This window comes from Micropterus dolomieu, linkage group LG08 (assembly GCF_021292245.1).
Source record: "Micropterus dolomieu isolate WLL.071019.BEF.003 ecotype Adirondacks linkage group LG08, ASM2129224v1, whole genome shotgun sequence".
Lineage (NCBI taxonomy): Eukaryota > Metazoa > Chordata > Actinopteri > Centrarchiformes > Centrarchidae > Micropterus > Micropterus dolomieu.
In genome coordinates this window covers 2,571,893-2,592,160 of record NC_060157.1, presented here as the reverse complement: position 1 = coordinate 2,592,160, position 20,268 = coordinate 2,571,893, and the positions used below count along the sequence as shown (strand labels likewise).

Sequence of the window (20,268 nt, the reverse complement as noted above, 5' to 3'; positions counted from 1 at the left end):
TCCAAGCATATGAATCTGATTGTAGGTCATTTATTGAACATTCGTGTGTTATTTATTGGATATATTGAGAAACAGCTGTTGTGCTCTGGAAAGTTATTTTTATACCAGCTCTTTAGGCTGCAGGCATCTGTTAGACGTGTCTCTTGCTTTAAATATTCTGACAGCACGTTGTTGTCCTGGACATCCAACTTTCTGAGCATGTGAGCCATGACCCCAAGCTAAGCCCCACCCCCTCACCTGTCCTGTCAGGAGTGGTTTGATCTCAGTCAGCTGGACGTCGTGAAGCTCCTCCATCATAGGGCCGCTTTACTGCCAATCAACCTGATAAAACACACAAACAAGGAGGCAGACAGATACAGCGTCAGTCAGGTACCAGCTGTTAAACTGTCACATGCGAGTACCTGTCTACCTGCCTGGCATTCTGCTAAAGAGATGATACACAGTTTGCACGTTTTCTTTTCCAATTTATGAGACTGATGACTGATCATTTGTAGCAAGTTCTGATGTGGTTTATGATAAATGAAACCCAGCAGAGCAGGGTCAGGGTCTTTATTCTGTCACTTTCTCACTTTACAAAGATAAGTGTTACAGTATCAGAGTCTGACCTGAAGAGAGGCTGTGAGGTCTTAACTGTACGTGATACGAGCTCAACATACAATATAATTTAGCAAATTGCGTTAACTTGCCTCGAGGATCAAAATCAAGTGTTAACACAACTTCTATACAGTGTGGAAATAAGATTTAATTGGTTTACAATAACAGAAAGTATAAAACGTGTACATTACGTGTACACTAACATTTTGGTTAATTACTATATTCTTTGATTTTGCATTGCTGGTAAACCATTAAATAAATGTACTGACTTTTTTGCTGGGTTATCACCATTTATATCTACACAATGTGTTTATCATCAATATGTTTGCTAAAGCACAATCTAGCCTCGTAATGTTGCTCTCATAGTGCACCACATTAATGCATTCAACTTTAAAATGTACATTTTATTCCGTACGGGCATGTCCCTGAACGCCCCCGAGAAGGTCCAAGGTCCACCCACAATAGTCTCACAAAATCCTGTGGGAAACACCGTTACTGTTTGATCATACACCTGAGGATACGCCTACGGAAATCCCTGACTTTGTGCGCCTAGAAGAACTGACGCTGTTTTGAAGGCAAAGGGTGGTCACAGCAAATATCGATACGATTTAGATTGTTCTTCTGTTCACTCTCTTGGCATTTTGTTAATTGATAAATATAAATCTATTTTGGAACAGCAATTTTCCACACCTTTCTAAAACCTTTGCATAGGACCCCGTTTCCCACCGGACAACTTCACGTGATAAAAGATGGCTAGCGTAAACTAACCGTAGAGTCAAAATAAAGATTTTTTGCTTCTATCAGCTCTGACACTTGTCTGTCTACCTCTCTCTCTCTCTGGGTATCTACCTGTGTGGTCACTCTCTGTTATCCAACTGTGTGAATCTAATGGAAACAGCCAGTGATCTCTCATTGGCAGTAGGCCATCCGGTTATATGTGTGTGCGCGCAGACAGGTTGGGTAACAGTGTTTCGACAGACTGGTTTGGGTGGATGTTGAGCTTCCTGTCGGCTATCTGGCTCTGGCCGATACAGATAATCGACTGTCTGACTGCGAAGCTACAGATACCACTCAGATCAGAGCGCAAACCCTGCACAGACCGTGAGATGTGCTGCTGGAATATCTAAAATCCTACCAACCAAAATTGCATTTCACCATTCATAAATTGTTGCTGTTGTCATGTGGAGTTTACCGAAGGAGCTAAATTGAGCAGAGGGTTAATTACAGCGAGTGCAGACGGCCAAGGAGGAGTCAAAGACACAACGTGCACACAGTACATCTGAACCCTGGATACTGTTATAATCATGACTACAGCGATTGGATAGCCAGGTTTCTCCATGTGCCATGTTAACACCACATCCCTAATATAATCAAAATAAGGATAAGCTTAAAAACACAGAAAACCTGGTTATTCATATACTGTTTATGTTCTCCTGGTATTATCCAGGGTTCTGGTCGTCTGCGTTGGTGCAGATGTGTCTTTGACTCCTTCCCTTCCTGGAAATCTGCCAATTTCAACCAAATAAACCGCTTCTAGCCGCCTTTACTGCCCTACTGGATTTATCTTCTCCTTCCAGCAGAAAGATGATGAGTGAATTGCCTTACCAACATCAGACTTCTATGTCATTTAGCATCACTTTATTTTGCTGCACCTGCTACCTGGATCAGGTGTTTACATGCCACAGCATCCTGGTTTAAGAGTACTCCAGATAGCGTACCGAGGTTTCTCTTACAATAAGGGGTTGATATTTCCAAAACAAGGAAGGTGTTGGATGCGCAACCAGGGTACTGCAGAACCCTGATGATGAGCAGGGTACTGCAGAACCCTGATGATGACAGGGTACTGCAGAACCCTGATGATGAGCAGGGTACTGCAAAAACCTGATCCTAACGTGAACGCATGTAAACACACTCAGTTACACATGTTATTTTATTCTCCTTACCTATATTGATTTATTGTTTGTTTACCTTTAGACTGTCTTCTCCTACTTGGACACTATGCCCTGCTGCTGTAACACTGTCAATTTAATAAAATGATCTATGAATTGAATTTTGACTTCTTATTATTTTTTTTTTTTTCCTGATTCAGCCCATTTAATTGAAACTGACTGATCGACACAAATATCAACAGCAGAAATAATCGTTAACTGAAGCTGTGCTCAGATATGAGGCTGGGTTTCCACGCTGAACGGAGTGTACCGTTACCGTTACCGATGCTCTCGGCTCTGCTGTCCGCCCACACACACACACACACACGCTAACAAACACACACACACACAGAAGAATCTCTGTAGAAGAGCTAACTTACCGTTAACCGCTGTCTAATCAATGAGCCTGGATGCTAATGTTAGCTCCAGACAGACAGCTTAGGCTTAGTTACTACAGGAGACGTTGGTGACACACACGCACACACACGCACACGCACACACACACACACCTGTAACTAAATACCCCGTCGCCATTGATGATAACCTCACGAGGAGGCTTCCGTCTCACTGTTTTCACAGCTAACTCGGTTCACTTGCTAGTGACCGATAACACGACACGTAGCCTATGATAGCTCGCTTGGTCGTTAGCTCGCTAACCAGCCGTTATTACTCGGTTAGTGAGTCAGCCGTTACAGCAGCTACTGAAATGGACGTTACTCGCCGTTAGCTCCTCACCGTTAGCCGTTTAGCTCCTGGATGTGTTCAAGTCGCCGGTTTAATCCAACTAGTTGGCCGGTCGGTGCGTGAACCGTCTAACCGTGAAGGCTCCTCTCTCTCCGGCTGGACTGGCTGTCAGCGGCACGCGGACGGTCAGGAGGCGGAGCTACGTCAACGTTTAACGGGCTGTGAGCGGGCGGCCATGACGTCAGTCACCAAAATCACAACAGGTGTCACGTTTATTTTTATTTTTTTTTAATTTTTTTAAATTTCTATTTATTATCTTTTAAACTGATTTCATGTTTCACTTTGAGCGACTGTGACGGAACAGCCGCGTTATAAAAGTATAAAACAGGGAGTTATTGTTCGAACTTCCTGCCAGACTCCACTGTCTTTTTGTGGTTATATTATTATTATTATTATTTTACAGGCCATGTTCAGAGTGCAGGGGCGTAGCTACAACATCTGGGATCTCATTTATAAACGGTGCCTAAGTACAAAACAGGGCTGGAAACGTGCGGACGCCACTTCCAAAGCAAAGGTTGTGATCTAAAAAAAACTCTGAACCATGCGTACGCACATAAAGAGGAGAAATGATTAACAGCGACTCACATGGCAGAAGGATGAAACTGTTTGAAATGAACAGGCCTACTATTGTGTAAAATAAATCCTAATATTACCACTGAATATTACAGGCTTAAAGCCTTTTTGAATAAACAAACACTCGTTTGATTGACTTTCCCTGAAGTGCGCAAACCCCCTCCCATAATTTAAGATAATTTGCAGCCACAAAAAGATCCAGATTTAGGATAATAAACACAAACGTAGATATCTGTTTCTACAAAAGAACGGCTCGAATATGTTGTACAGTTTAATCAGGAATCATTAATTAATAGGCTACTTGCATGCAGTGCAATCTATTCTCATAAGTAAAGTGAACAGGAGAACAAATTACATTTAAATTGATGCTGTTTTCAATGTGTCAGTAGAGCAAATAGAGAGCATAGTTTCATATATTGTTATCACGTGTTCATTGCTTTATCGAGCCAAACGCTGTGCGCCAGCGCTGCTTGTAAAAACACGTTATGGAAAATACAACACTATTTCATTAAGTAAATCTTTCAGCTTGTATCATTTACAACAACTCATATTTCGTTTAACTCATCAGCAGCCTCGTTAAATGAGTGGACTGTTTGAGTAGCCTAAATAAATGTTTAAACACTAGCGGAGTGCATTTGGTTTAATCTCTTTTTAAAGGGGAATCCAAATTAGTGTATGTGTGTCGCCCTCCAGCCACCGACATCACTACTCAGGAGGGACGCCCCTTCCTGCAGGTTGGTTATAAAGGGGTGGAGCTCCAGTGGCCACTTTCCTCCAGTGTGCAAGCGTTGCACCAAAGTGTGTTTTTTACCCACCAAAGAGCTTCAACTTCACCAAAAGTAACGTCAGTGTCACACTGAGTTAAATTTAACTTTGTCGCTTTTCTGTCAGAATTTGCCTCCTTTTCTTCCTGCAGTCAGGACGTATTAATATTAATGAGGGGCTGGAGACAGCCTGTGATTCTTACTGAGTGGGGCGGACCAGAGACGGGAGATCAGGGAGCGACTGGCCCCCTGAGTACAGTCGGTGGTCTGGCAGGATGAAGTCTGATGCTCCGCATTATCCATGATGACAGAGAAATATAGAAATTAATGTCAATAAAGCAGCTGTCAATATTTTAGAGAGCCCCGAAATATCACAAATCATGCTTTTAGGGGAGCTGATGCCTTATTAACGTGGTTCGCACCCTGAAGCCAGTGCTGAAGAGCCTTAAACTCGCATCCTTTCTAGCAGCCAGCAGGGGGCGACTCCACCGGCTGCAGAAAGAAGTGTGATTGTATAGAAGTCTATGAGAAAATGTTTCTACTTGTCAGCTGATTTATTCCCTCAGTAAACACTTTCCTGATGAGTTTATGGTCTCAGTCGCTAGTTTCAAGTCTTCTTCAACACAGCATGATGTTCATTTAGTAAATTATGGTCCCATTTAGAGGAACAGAGACCAGGAAGCAGGGGAGGCTTTAGGGCGGGGCTACAAGCTGATTGACAAGCAGCTAACAGTAAATAACTTCGTACCTCACTTCCGCTTTCGGCTCATGGGACCTTATTTTGGAAGAAATATGTACGGTAGTCAATGGCGAGAGACAGCTTATCTTTTTATCCGGTCAGAATTGAGTCTTGAACTACACATATGATGTTGGTCAATTTAAAATATAATTTTGCAAGTCAAGAAAGTCGCAGTTTGTCGTAAAACAGTAAAGTTACATGTCGTTTTGTGTGAAAACTGTTCAGCGAACTACATCTCTCGTCTCGCGCAACATACGTCGGCTAGCTAACGTTCATTGCTTGGTTGCTACCAGCTGGATTACTTAGCTGTGTTCCACGCAGAAATATATCTCACCTGATGTGTTTAATCCAACGACTCTCAGTCCTTTTATCACATCATCCTCTCATGTAAGTTTTTTGACGTTAGCTTCAGAAACGTTAACTTCAGTCATTGAGACAGTTACGATATCACATATGTGACTTTTGCGACGTTCTTGACTTTAAAATGTATCTTTTAAATTGACAAACGTGTGTAATTCAGGGCACAATTCAAACGGGATCAAAGTATCAGTTGTCCATTGACTACCGTACAAAATTTTTTCTCGGTCCGATAGTGGTCCACCGGAAGGGGAGGGACTAAGGCTCTCTATAGCGAGAGAACAGCTGCATCAAAAGCAAAGAAAACTCAAGAAAATGAAGAAAAAGAAGCAACTCCTATCTGCTGTTCTGTGTACATTTAACCAACGCTGTTGAAAAAGCTTTTTTAGGAGTCGGCTGTTCTTTTTTTCCGGTAAACTAGATTTTGTTTTAAGCCTGTTTTAAGCTAGCTAAAATTAGCATCCCGGTTAAAATTAAAGTAAACCTAAATGACAGATGCACCTTGCTAACTGAGCTAGCTAGCTCCACTCTCTTGTCTAAACGTGGACACTCGAGGCTCGATAACGGCAGTCTACAAACCAACTGGATTATATACAACAGTGGCATAAATGGAAAGTTTTAAACAGATTGATGCAAACATGGTGGAAGAAATCCTAAGATCTTTTACTTAAGTAAAGGCAGCAATACCACAGTGTAGAAATACTCTGCACATAACATGTACATAACTACGTAATACAGTAAAAGTGCTGCGTGCAAAATCAGTAAAGTTCTCATTATGCAGAATAATGTATATTATATTACCGGACTGTATAATGTTGCAGCTGTTAAAGGTCAAGCTAGTTTTAATTACGTTATATACTGCTGGGTAGCATATGAAAATTTCCTTGTTACCATTTAGCTGAAAACACTGTATGAGTGTTTGAGTGCAGGCTCTGTTAGCTTTGTTAATATATCCTGTCATGAAGCATTTAACAAGTACATATTTACATGTTGGTGGCCCTAGATGGAACGTTAAGGGGGTCCTTATAACTTGAGGTTAGGAATGTCTGTATCAAAGTTCATGTTAATGCCTTCTAATGTTAATTGAGATATTTCACACTGATGGACTGACCAACACTTTCATTCAGCGCTTACATAAAAGAATTGGAAAATCCATTTTCAGGCTTTTGTTCAATGGACTGTACTGCAGGGGGGGAGGGTTACTGTACATTCGTGGCATAAGGGTGGATCCTGGTGGTCTGAACAAACAGTGAGACCATCTGGCTTACTGCGTATAACACAAATACAGTATAGAAACATACAACTAGACATGAACACATCCATGAAAGGAAAAGCTTGTACCTTCTAAACAGCCTTGTGTTTGGGTTGACGGCGTGTGAGGCTCTGAAAGGGATTCATCATTCAGGTGAAGCAGAAAACACAAGCGTCACCAAATATCAGTGACATGCAAACACACAGCATCACCAAAACTGTTAACATCATGCAGCACTGTGCCCAACCTCCTCGTCCATCTACAGCTGCTCACTGTAGCTCTTAAAACAAACAGGAGTAAATATTTGTTAAGGACTATTTTCAGCGAAAATTAAACCAGACCTGTCTTTAATATAATCTTTGAAATTATTTAGCAAATTAAAGGAAATTTAACAGTCGAACTGCTTTAATGTTTCCACGATCAGTTATGAATATTCATGATCATCTGTGAACACGTGTAGGGCTGCCCGGCCTGCTGTCATATCAGTCTGGTTAATACGGAAATTAATATTCATAATGTTTAATGAAGCAGATACACGAAGCTCGAGTCTAACAAAGAATCTTTAACTTCATTTAACAAACCTACCACACGCCACGTTGTCGTTAATATGCCATGACATGAAAAGGGGTTTACATTTTACAATTACACAAATATTAAGTGTTTTAAGTCTAATGCTGATATATATTTTAAACTAGAATTGATTTTACAGTCATCCAACTGTAGGACTCTCCACCAGTATCACAAAACCTGACAGCAGAACATAGCGAGAGAACAAATATTAAACAAAAATATAAAACTAAAAAATATAGGGTTCAAACCTTTTTGCTCCATCTTGATTTCAAAAAAGTTTTACACACGAAGTTCAGCATTGTTATGAAATACATCCGGTTAGTTTTGTAATGATGGAACAAACATTTTCAGATTTGTAGCCTGATTTTTCCCTGGTAATTTCTTTGTATTTGTAGCGCCCCCTAGTGGCCAACGTAACTGAAACTTATGTTTCAGTTACGTTGGCCATATCCTGTGAGATTTGTAATGAGTGGAGAATTTTTATCTGATTTATGCGATCTCACGCACATTTGTTGCATTTGTAGGGCCCCCTAGTGGTCGATTTCAATGAAACGTTCAGGGCATGTCCAGGGCACTTACGTGGACATATCTCGTAAGAAGTGTGATGATTGGCCCAACTGTTGTGGCTCAGGACAGGTTTATGTCCTGAGCCACGCCCCTTTTGAGGTTCATGTGTCAATATCCTGAAAAGGAAACGAGACATCAACAAGCTTTATGCAACTTTTGACAAACTTGGTCCAATGATGATCCACTGAAAATTTGAAGGCAGGTGGAGCTACGGTCTAGGAGGAAATGTCAAAAATGTGTTTTTCAAAAAATTGAAAATGGCGGAAAAATGTTGGAGGCGGACCTTAATAGTCCTTGAGGCTTTTTCGTAGAGCACATTGAGCTGAACCTGTGTAAGAAATTTCAAGTCAATGGGACTTACGGTGTGAAGGGTGTGGCATTTTGAAAATTGATTTTTTCTTATCCCTTAATTGCAGCGCCACCATGTTGCCCGACGGGGCTCATATTTATGTGGAAGAACCTGCACATCATCTCCAGCCATTTCTCCAAGTTTAGTAGCTCATTCCAGCTCACGGTAATTTGAGCCAGTGCGGCAGACAACAAATAAATAATAATAATAATGATAATAATAAAAATAAACCACCACAAACACAACAGGGTTCTACCGCTTTGCGGTTTGAACCCTAATAATAATAATAAATAAAAGACAAATGTCACATTGTTTTAATTTTCTTTAATATTCAGAAAATGCTACAGAGTTTGGTTGGTAGCTGATGAAAGTCAACGTTGTCTTCATGCTTTTAATGAAGATCGAATGTAAAAAAGAAACCTTTGATTTTTGAAGCTTAAACTTTCAGGTTGGTCCTCGACCACTCACAAAACTACAAAAGGATCACAACACGTGTTCACACTCAGGTGGATATATTAGATGAACAGACACCACTGTATATTGCAAATCATGAATTGTCCGAGCTGCGGAGGACCGCCTGAACGCACCACCTGGAGCTGAATTCACCTCGGCTGAACTGATAATAACGTTAAAACAAGAGAAGCAACAGAAGCTCTGTTTCTAGCAAAATAAATCTACAGCTTTATACAGTTAGTTTCTTATACAAGTGTATATAAAACATTCAATTTGACATATTTACATTTTAACATGTTATTTGTGGCTTTTACGGAAAACAGTATTTTAGAACGTGAGCCCACCGGTTTCACTAAGAATTTCTATCAATGCTTAAAAGCACCAGCAGGACACCTCCATCTGTTATTAATTATCTCTACATAAATATGTTCAGAGTTCGTCAGAAGGTTCAAACGTCTTGATATTAAAACAGAAATAATAAAACACATGAGCACTTATTACAAACCAGCTGTCTGCTAAACGTTGTATGTTACAGATCATGTTCCCAAAAGGTCAAGAATGAACTGAAATGATCATTAAAACTTTGTTTTTTAAGAAGAGTCGTGAATATGTTTCTTTGTAAAGACAGGAAACAATGTCTAACGTGTGCGAACAAGTCCGGTTCAAATAATTTCAACCTTTTACCGCGACTCAAACTTCATTTGGGTGACTTCTCACTGCTGGAGAGGGGCGATGATGTGTGCGATGTTTCCGCTTTAGAGCTTTCAATTCCTGCTTCAACACGTCCTCTGATGGCCCTAGACCCTCACACTGACATTTTGCTGCAAAGTCCAGAACTGTCAAAAGGAATCGCTGACACTGAACGTAACTCGAAAGGAGAGTCCAAAATGGAAGAGGCTGCTGTAGCTTATTAGCTGTCGAGCTTTACTGAAGCTCCTCTGTCAGTTAAAGCTGCGGCAGGCAATTTATTTAGGAAGCCTTTGTTGAAATTCTCTTTACATACCAACTGCAAAATATATAAATCAAATGCTCCGGACGCCACAAATCCTCCATCTGTGGCAGGACTGTAGTATGTGCATGAGCATGAGCTGTCTCATGCTAGTTTCAACAACGCTGCCTACGTCACATTAGCGAACATGCTAACTAGCTTGTTAACTAACAGTTGATACTAGTTTCACCACAAGTTAGCGGGCTAGTTAGCTTGGAGATTTTTCGTTCAGCTCTTCTTTAACTTTTTATTGACTAAAATTGAAAGACAACAAAACGGCACAAAGGATGTAAACGGCGCAGAGCGCAGACTGACTGACTAGCGTTAGCCCGGCCGGTGTGTTAGTGGTCACCACATATTAGAAGCACATATTTGATTAATTTTTTTCTGCTGTGACCAGACCTTAAAACCCTCTGAGAATATTTTGTTTCTCTTTTACCTAAAAAATTTAATTATTACAGTTAGTAAGCTACCAATTTCTGTACACTTACAAAATCTCTGCCGTGAGAAATAAAATCCTCCTCCTCCTCATGTCTTCAAAAATCTAAGTGAGCCGGTTACATTTTGACGGTGTCACACAACAGGATGTAAAACATTGATCCAAACACACACTGGATGACAGCAGCTCGTCAAAAACCAAATCCAAAAAAATCAATCACCAATCAAACCTGCCGTCACCATGTGGTGGAGTCCTGCTGGAGGCCGTTTTGGGAAACGTTCTGGCACATTTGTGATATTTAACAAAGAAAATCACCTGTTCAGCCACTTTATAAAAGAACGTGATCGTCCTCTTCCTGTCGCAGTGCACCTTTTCTCCACCAGAAGGGGGCGCTGTCCTGTGACTGAGCGGAAAGAAACCGCTCATTCTCTCTCTCCAGACTCCAGAGTGTCTACGACTTCGCTCCCGACCGGTCTGTCCACTCGTGTGCTAGCGCCGTCAGTCTGTCTCTTTGGCTAGCAGTGGCTTGCAGAGTCAAAAGGTCAGATGTCAAGAGTTTAAGGAGTGAAAAGTGTCAGCGCCAGACTGACAGGCGTCTCACAGTGCACAGGTCGCGCAGGAGCCGCTTGATTCGCTGTTTGAGCTGCGGGAGGCGGGACAAAGGGTCGGGAGGCTCAAGCTCGCCCGAGTGGTCCAAAAAGGACTCTAACACTGGAGGGAGAGAGAGAGAGGGTTGGGATTAGTTTTGTTTCTATTTAAAATCTGTTTACAAGACTACTAGCGGAGGAGCCGTCACAGGAAATGGCTGCAGGCGAACCCTCCAATCACGGAGGACTGGAGTGAAACTATTGATTAAAACATCAGTAATATCTCCTAGATGCATAATTCTCGTCTCCTTTGAAAGGCCAGAAGCTGAGGAATATGAATCAAATGTAAACGAACCTATTTATCTTACACACTAAATGGAGGTGCAATAAAGGAAAATATATTTTCATCCTCGTCTGGTATAAAATCCACATTATAAAACTAACTGTAAATTTGATTAAAAGAAACTAATACACAAAATTTATGTAGCTCCTACAGGTCCGCCAGTAAATGATGATTAAGACCGTCTGTTCCAAAGCACCACTTCTTCTCTCCTTCATTTTGGCGAGAGAAACGATTATTGGTGCGTTTGTTGTGATTACTATCCGGCTAACTCTGTGAGTTTTGTATTTGAGTGATATGACACAGATGTTACACAGCTTTCTTTAGAGTGTTCAGCGTAGGAGGAGATGAGAGATATCTGGAAGGCAATAACTGCAGCCATGTACAGTGATTACAGAGCTATTTCTGTTGTGATCTAAGTTCATTTAGATGCTTGTTGTGTTTGGTGTGGATAAAAATGTTTGGTTGGAGCTTCTAGCTTCACGTAGGTGTCTGGCATGCATAAGGTGATAAAATACTAGGATCGTCCATGGATTTCACATTTGCATTTTGCGTCTGTGCTCAGCTTAAATCAACTGAAGGAAGAAACTGACCTTTAAGACGACCACATGAACAATATGTAAAATGCCCCCTTAATCCTGCAGTGTTTCCCATTAATTACAGAGACTTTGGCGGCTCGCCACAGTCTAATTTTCTAACTCTTAAAAACATTAAAGACTACTACCGTTGTGTTTTTCCCGCTGCTGTAAGCTCGCACGCTCACACACTTTGATCGTCTCGAGTCGGACGCCACTTTTCTTTTGAGAACACAACAACATGGTTTGAGGTCAGTACGGTGACGTCAACTAGGGGTTTTAGCAGCTTTTTGAGTGTTCACGGTCAAGCAATGGGCTAGCCGAACCTAAATCTTGAGTGCACGCGTATTGAAGCCTTTACGGTAAATGCACTGAATGTCATTTTCAAGTGTTGCAGTATGTCAGACCTGAAGAGAGGCTGTGAAGCCTTCATTCTACATGATACGAGCTCCACATATAATACAATATATCAAATTGCTTCGGACTTGGTGAATTTAGCAACAGGACACTCGTGACGTCGTCGGGTTTTCAAATTAAGGCGTTAACCCCTTAACGCTGATTCGCATCACATTGCTTCCATTCAGACTGCAGCCGAGACAGCGTATGTATTCCACCAATGCCTGTTTGTGCATCCACTCGATATGTTCCTGGGAACCTTTTGCAAGCACTGGTTTATGCCTGTTGTCGCTAATTTGCATCATACCTAAATATATTCTATGTGCTACAGACCAACTAATAATCCCCATTTAATTAAGCATCAGCTTGAAAGCAAAAACACAATAAATACGCAACAAATAAAGCTTTTTGCATGTGTCCATTTAAAGTATAAACACTAAAATGTTGGGAAATTACTTAAAACCTTAAATGTATTTGTTGACTTTTTTCTGTGGCATCATCATTTATAGCTGTGTTTATGATCAAATTGTTTACAAGAGCACAAAGTTCTTCATAGATCTAACTTAGCCTAATCTAATCTTGCTCTGAAAGTGCACCAGATTTATGTATTTAACTTTAAAATTAATAAAACATTTGCCCCTGGACAGTCTAACAAAGTCCTGTGTGGAATCACTGGTGCTGTGAAGATTTTTAGTTTTATCTGATCTTTTTTAAAACCATTTTAAATCACGTTCTGTGCTCTCGCGACAACACAGAGCTAAAAGACCGGCGAATATATCCAGCCGCATCAGGTGGACTCCGATGAGATGATCGTGTTGCGTCTGCTGGATGTTTGCTAATACATTCATCCATTTTATTACAGACCAGACTTTTTCCTCCACTGGTTATAATGACGTGCCACGACAGCCACGTCTGGCTGATCCCCAGTCCACTTAATCAGGCCAGCATCAGCATCAATACCAATCCAGCAGATCGAACGCTGCATCCCTAAACTCTGCTGCAAGGTGACAATATGTCAATATTGTGTTTCACAGCCCACAAGTCCCTGGAGTGTGTATTGTTTTTAGACATGTTTGCTAGTGTAAATAAATAGCGTGTGTGTGTGTGTGTGTGTTTTACCATCCAGCTCTCGCTCTATCACGTCCATCCTGGCACTGATCTGATGGTGAACAGACTCGACATGCTCCAGCAGGTTCAGCTGACACTCGGCCACAGACGCTGGACGAGGCTCCGGCGTGTGCGTCTGAGCGTGCGCGTGGTCGCAGCTGTGTTGTGTGTGGTTCTCTCTTTTAATGCCGGGCGTGTCTGTGGAGGCATCAGCTGGCTTCTTGTCGAAGTCTTCAGGCTTTATCTCCTACCAAAAAAGAATCAGAAATCCTGCTTTATCGTTCACAGACGGCCACTACAGAACAATGATCAGCTCATAAAGATTTCTGAGTGCAGCTGATAAGTGATGGATAAGAGGGAATAAAAATTGAAGCGTAAACAAACGCAGAGAAAGGAAAGAAAGAAAGAAAAAGAGTCGGCAAAATTCCAGTTTTGTGTTTTTACAAGAAGCTCTCTCCACAGACCTCACGCTCACTGAGCATCAGCAGGTAAAAATAGTTCCACATTTACGAGAATGAGCCTCAAAGTGTTTCTGGGTGGTCTCATAGCAACAGCAGGAGCCAGCTTGGTCTCTGTGTCTCTCTGAGCCGAGCTTTGTTTCTTCTTTTGTACACTGACTGACTTCATGCATCCTTTCTCAGTCACAGGTGGTTGAAATAAACTGCCAAGTCCTCTTTTCCTCATTTAGAGGAGGAGTATGTGAGATGATTAATGCGGAAACATTAAGTGAAGAAGAAGAAGACCACCATGTGACCCAAACCTGTCAACGTTGATGAGATTTGAAAATTTAAATTTTTTTTATTCAGTGTATCCTCGTGCAAGAAGTTAGGGATGTCACGATACCAGAAATGTAGTAGTCGATACAGATCCCAGCAACATTCCTCAATGCGTTACCGATTTATAACCACGGGAAAAAACAAAAAAACAAAACAATAAACAGTGGACATTAAAAAAAACAGCTGTGAAAGTTGCGAGAGGATGTCCAGGACAGACGAGAGGCGGTTTGATATCAATATATTCATAAACCAGAACCAGACACCGGACGTGACCATATTTGTCGCCCTAAAGCCTCCCCTGCTTCCTGGTCTCTGTTCCTCTAAATGGAACCATAATTTACTAAATGAACATCATGCTGTGTTGAAGAAGACTTGAAACTAGCGACTGAGACCAGAAACTCATCAGGAAAGTGTTTACTGAGGGAATAAATCAGCTGAGAAGTAGAAACATTTTCTCAGAGACTTCTATACAATCATTCTTTCTGCAGCCGGTGGAGTCGCCCCCTGCTGGCTGTTAGAGAGAACGCAGGTTTAAGTCGCCCCCTGCTGGCTGTTAGAGAGAACGCGGGTTTAAGGCACTTCAGCACTGGCTTCACTAAGCGGCTCAGAACACGCTCAAGCAGGCGACCCGGTGGGCTTTAAGATGTTTTATTCATCCCCAGAACTTCTATAAAAACTTCTAATTGAGACCTGTGTTTATTTTTAAAAACGTGTAGCCACACCAGGCCAGTAAAAGGGACAAGCATCTAATTCTGACTCTGCTTTTAATCTAAGTTTTACGGTATATTTGGAAACGTCTTCTTTATTCAAACTGAGCTCTTGATACCAAACCTTGTGAGTTACTTGACACTGGCCTTGTAATTATTCCTGGCATCAAAATGTAAAAGAGGGATGATGATGACAGAAACTTAATCTGGTTATAAAAGTGTGTAAAGATTTTATCTTGAGCGATCGGATCCACTTCCTGTTTTTACCTTCTGCTCCTGCTTCACTGCAGCCGTCTGCCTCTCCATTTCTCTCTGCTCTGCTTTTTCCCACGATGCTCCGGGCTTCTGGTAGCAGTGCTCGCTGCTGACGTAACAGAGCGGCGTCTCTCCTCTCGGGCTGCACGTCAGTCTCGACCCCTCTTCCCGTCTCCACGGCAACCTCCACAACTGCAGGTCGGGGTGGGGCGGCGAGCTGCGTGGACAGACGGACAAACTAAAAACGCGTCTCTGCGGACTGAAACAGAGTCTCTGATGTCGGCGTACTCACTGCAACAGGCTGATTTTGAGCTGCAGCGCGCTGAGGACCTGATGGAGGCCGTGTGTGTGCGCCAGCAGGCGGCCCGTGTGTGAGATCTTGGAGGCGTTGATCTCTGAGTAGTTCTCCTTCAGGCACGACAGGCCAAACATGTGACCGGATATCAGCCAATCAGGTTCTGACAGGAAACGCTGAGCTCGTCTCCAACCTGAACAGAGACGACACACAGAAAACAGCAGATTGTCACAATCATCCAAACATGTGCTGTTATCACTGTACAACTATTATCTCAATCAATATGAGCTCAACTGGTCAATCTTTCTACAGGAAAATATTTACTATTTATTTACTAAATATTATCTATTCAGCGATTTAGAAATGTCGGTTAATTAAACATCTGACCCGTTTTAAACACGGGGCGTGTACATTTCACAACAAACGAAACTAGAGGAAAACGTGAGATAATGGCGTCAGCTGAACCGTTTTGTCCGTCCTGTGTTTCAGCAGCAGAGCGTTTAGCCCCACGTTGTTGACATGTTGTTAATTTGCTCCTCTCCCCCCTGCCGGTCGAGGCAGATGGCCGCCCACCCTGAGCCTTGGTTCTGCTCGAGGTTTTTGCCTCTTACCCTGGACTCACACAGGCGGTGTGTGCGCCACATTACCGCTGCGCCACGGTTGCAACCGTCCTCCACCCGGCGCCTGCCCCACGTTGTTGACTTGCTGTTTATTTGTCATTTTGTGTGCTTCTACAGCCTTTCAGAATAAGAACGTTTTGCCTGCCTGATTTTGCTGAATTGTTTAGATTTAGTTGATTTGGTAAGTTGTCCTTGATTTTTGTGTTTCTACCCTGGTTAAGAAGGCCACATAGTTTTAAATTTGTTTCTTCTTTGATCCGTTTTAACTGTTTATTGTTGATATACGATAGGGGGTCTGCACAGGGTGCTTTATTTTGAAAAACGGGCCACATCACAATTCTGACGGTGCCTTGTGTTGTAATGCTCCATGACATGTTCTATCTATTTATCCACAGTCAGGGCTCAACGTTAAACTTTTTTGCAACAGTGGGTTTGAAACTTACTGGCCCTCCCTCTAAAAATTATTTATCAGTGTTACAACAAAACCAAAGACTTATAACTTATGTTATACTGTTAACATGTTTAATTGTTTATTAAATACATCCTGGATATAAAGAAACTAAAATGTAATCAGTTAAAATAAAAAAAAAATAAAAAGTTTAACAAAACAATTTACTTTTAAAACAAAACAGACTAACAGACTCAAACATGACCGCGGATACAAGGTCGCCATGGTAGCGACCTGCCAATCATGAGGTAGTCCCGCCCAAAAGCATACGCTGCATTATCGTCTCTGTTCCTCTAAATAGGACCGTAATTTGCTAAATGAACATCATGCTGTGTTGAAGAAGACTTGAAACTAGCGACTGAGACTCATTTAAAAGTGTTTACTGAGGGAATAAATCAGCTGAGAAGTAGAAACATTTTATTTCTAATGGAGCCGGACTTCTTTTTGCGACCAGCGGACTCGCCCCCTGCTGGCCGTTAGAGAGAACGCAGGTTTCACTTTCAGACCCAGAGGTTGCCGCTTGATTGAGATTAGAGAAGTAAAATTTGACAACCATTTTTTTTAAATTGGTTGTGAGCGCCCTGCAGTCAGCAGCAGGTAAACAGGGTGCATCATAACTCTTACAGACCACTGCACCCCTTAAGGCTCAGATTGTTATTACAGGTGTCAACAACATTAAAGGAAGGATCCCTACAGAGAGAGACATTTTTTTTAAAGAGTAAAATCCTTTTTTGTTTAACCAGAAACCATCGCCATCTCGCTCTTGTCAAAGCCACCAGACTCCATTGACACAAATACCCAAACAAATCAACCGACCGAGGCAGAGCGGTAGACCAGCAACTCCTTTGTTCTACACACAGGAAGAGATCCTACCTGCAGTGTGTCTGCAGTAGTAGCAGATGTAGTTGTGTGGGACGTTGTCTTCATATAAACCCATGCAGGTGCCATGCTGCCAACACAGACACGACTCGCACTACAGGGAAACAGACAGACAGAAAGGATTGAAATTAAAAGGAGGAATGACTACAGCGACCAATAACTGGTCCAATGTGCATTTGGACATGTGAGCATTGTTTTAAAACAGACCCCGTCTTTTAATGACGGAAGGCGAACGGAAAAGCTGCAGCTATAAAACATTTCTATCGGCTCCTGTGTAAGAGTTCAGTGTGTGTTCGTGCGTCGTACCTGGATCATGAAGTCGTTCTCCTCGTCCACCTCGCACACACACCTCACCACCTCGCACTCCTCCGTGTCCATAGCAAGAGGCCAGGAGGGCGTGTCCTCTCCACTCTCTGCCGTCAGCGTCGACCAGTCGCTGCCGTCGTCAGCTGAAAGAGAGACGAGCTGACGCTGATCTGCATTTTCACGGAAGTAAGAATAGCTGCGACGCATCTGTGAAGCGTGTGTGTTCCCACCTTGTGCGTGTGTGTTGTCACGTTCAGCGGACTGGTGAGTGATCAGAGGTTTGTCGGAGTTCTCATCATCGCTGCTGCCAAGCCCTGACGAGAAGAGCACGTGGTCGTTATTCTTATAATCATACTGATAATACAGAAAGCAGCAGCTGCAGGAGACGCATGAGGTGAAAGATAGTCAAGAAGTTAGTCGGTCCCTCCAGGATTTTGTGGGGCCTTTTTAGTGATAGTTGAGGCGCCTTTTCAATAAAATTGCGATGTAAGCTGCAATTGTCTTGTACCTATCTTTTGTGATGAAATTGTGGAAATAAGTGAAAACTGCTACATACAAGAGACATATAATACTGCTTTTCCAGTCCTATACTGTAGTTCTGTGACTCCTGTATGGCAGCTTTGCGAGATTCAAAGTTAAAAAAAAATTATTTTCTGTTTTATGTTGGCTCTTCATGTTGGCCTTCATTTCAGCCTCTGTCTGAAACAAGGTGCGGATGCTCCTGTCTCTTTAAGGCCCACTGTCTTCTGATTGGCCAAGACCTGAAACATGTTACCAGGCTGTTGTTGTTGCTGGGCGGAACAGGCAGACTGATCGTTGCTGTGGGAGCAAATGACCATATATGGTATAACAGCGTCTGGCTCGTGTATTGGTACAAAAAGCAGTTCAGAACAGGGGAAATCTGAGGTTTACGCTCACAGGGATTTCTATACAATACTTTAACCTCATTATTTGAAGCTTTGGTCATGTTTAACATGAACATCCAACATTGTAGATAAAATGTGAAATAGGTCTCCTTTTTAAACACTAGACTTTTTAATTCCTAAACTACGTTAAATCTCACACACACAGTTCAGTGTCACAGTAGGCTGAACCTGTCACTAGGGCAGGGCAATAAAACAATAATGATAATTATCACAATATAATTTTCCTCAATATCAATATAATAAATGTTCAATATATCGTCGATAAATATTTGGTTACTTAATTTTTTTATTAAACTATTTATTTTGTTGAGGAAAAGGGACTGAAAAAAGTTTTACTAATCATATTTGTTAAATTTATTTTTATCATAATAGTTTTGAATGTTCTCCCTCTGATTTTGTTAAGTGATTCACTGTTTGGCATCAAGTGTTTGTCCCATTCTGACCATAAAGAAAGATTAACCACATAATTAATCATCTTCAATCTTCAGTCAAGAGCAAAAATCAGCCTTTAAAGAAATAACGATTTGACATTTATCGTGATAATTATTGATATCGAATGATATGAAATGTTTTTATCGTGATAACATTTTTGGCCATAATGCCCAGCCCTACCTGTCACTCTGTGATAAACTACATTAGTTTCCTTTAACTGCATTTTTAAACCAGTTTAACTAGATTCTTTCTTGCAGCTGACCGGGATGCAGCAGCCTGTGTCTCAGTGATTCGTCTCGTCTGACGTCCTCCATGTGTTTCTGCCAATCTACGCTTATGTTTTGTGACGGCAAAGTATTTGTCAGTATTCACAGTCCTTCGCTGTTATTTTTGCTGGTAAATGTGAGAAGTTGGTGTCACACATGTCTGCTGCGTCTTGTAAACAAGGAAGTGCGATTGCTGAAGTTTGACAACGTTTTGCAGGAAACGGCTTTGGTAGGTCAGAGTTGCAAGTCGCGCTGAATTCACAGGGATTTGTTGAATTTGTGTTAACAGCTACGAACACGACATCGTGAAATCCTGGAGGGGCTGGTTAGTTATGGAGGTCGTGAAGGCAATTTGCTCATTTAGTCAAACCAACATTTCCAATAAAACTCAAGAGTTGTTTTGCTGATACAGACTGAAAACACATTTATGATGAGTGTGGTAACAGACGCAGCATGCAGCCTCATCTTTATCTGATTTCTGTATTTCCTGTCTTTAATAATGAGGTTTGGGGGATTTTAAGAGGCTTTGAACTTGTGTAATTGTCCACTTCTGGGTCTGAATCCTTGTGGAGGTCACTTATCTGCCGGGACTGCACACTGACTCTCACCTGACTGACTTTTCTTCTTCTTCTTCTTCTTTTTCTTCTTCTTTAGTTTGACTCTCAGGAAGTTGTTCCTCTCCTTTCTGTCCTGTCCTCCCGCTTTCTCCCCCCCTCCTTCCTTCTTCACGTCTGCTCACGGACAGGTAAGAAAAACAGTGATGTTTCTGGCTGAACTCCAACTAAATCTTTATTCTTCTTTTAAAATATCTGAAGATTAACCACATTTTAAAAGTTTAAACCCTGCATTAAAACAGAGATTAATGCTGTGATTAAAACAAACAGCGATCAAGTCTGTGTGTATGCTGGGGATGTCACCGGAAATTTAAATACCAACACCAGTGAAATCGATACCCGATTCGACACCACGGCAAAAAACAAAACAATAAAGCTCATGTACTTCAACATAAACTCCTTTAATAAAAACATTTGAACAT

General features: G+C 41.7%; 2 protein-coding genes across 8 annotated transcripts in view; both read right to left on the bottom strand.

The window, feature by feature from the left end:
• LOC123974652 (protein NDRG3-like) overlaps positions 1–20,268 on the bottom strand; it is a 165,252-nt gene that overhangs the window by 4,491 nt on the left and 140,493 nt on the right. The window lies entirely within an intron of this gene.
• LOC123974648 (PHD finger protein 20-like) overlaps positions 8,747–20,268 on the bottom strand; it is a 25,483-nt gene continuing 13,961 nt past the window's right edge. For 5 of the 6 annotated variants that reach the window (XM_046055479.1, XM_046055478.1, XM_046055484.1 and 2 more), the window contains 7 exons: positions 17,839–17,922; positions 17,609–17,751; positions 17,297–17,396; positions 15,353–15,548; positions 15,073–15,298; positions 13,335–13,569; positions 8,747–11,028 (listed from right to left, as the gene is read on the bottom strand). In XM_046055479.1, the coding sequence (XP_045911435.1) occupies positions 10,892–11,028; positions 13,335–13,569; positions 15,073–15,298; positions 15,353–15,548; positions 17,297–17,396; positions 17,609–17,751; positions 17,839–17,922 (1,121 nt within the window). In that variant the 3' untranslated portion in view covers positions 8,747–10,891. The remainder of the gene's footprint in view (positions 11,029–13,334; positions 13,570–15,072; positions 15,299–15,352; positions 15,549–17,296; positions 17,397–17,608; positions 17,752–17,838; positions 17,923–20,268) is intronic. The other variant, XM_046055482.1, reaches the window with a different exon arrangement.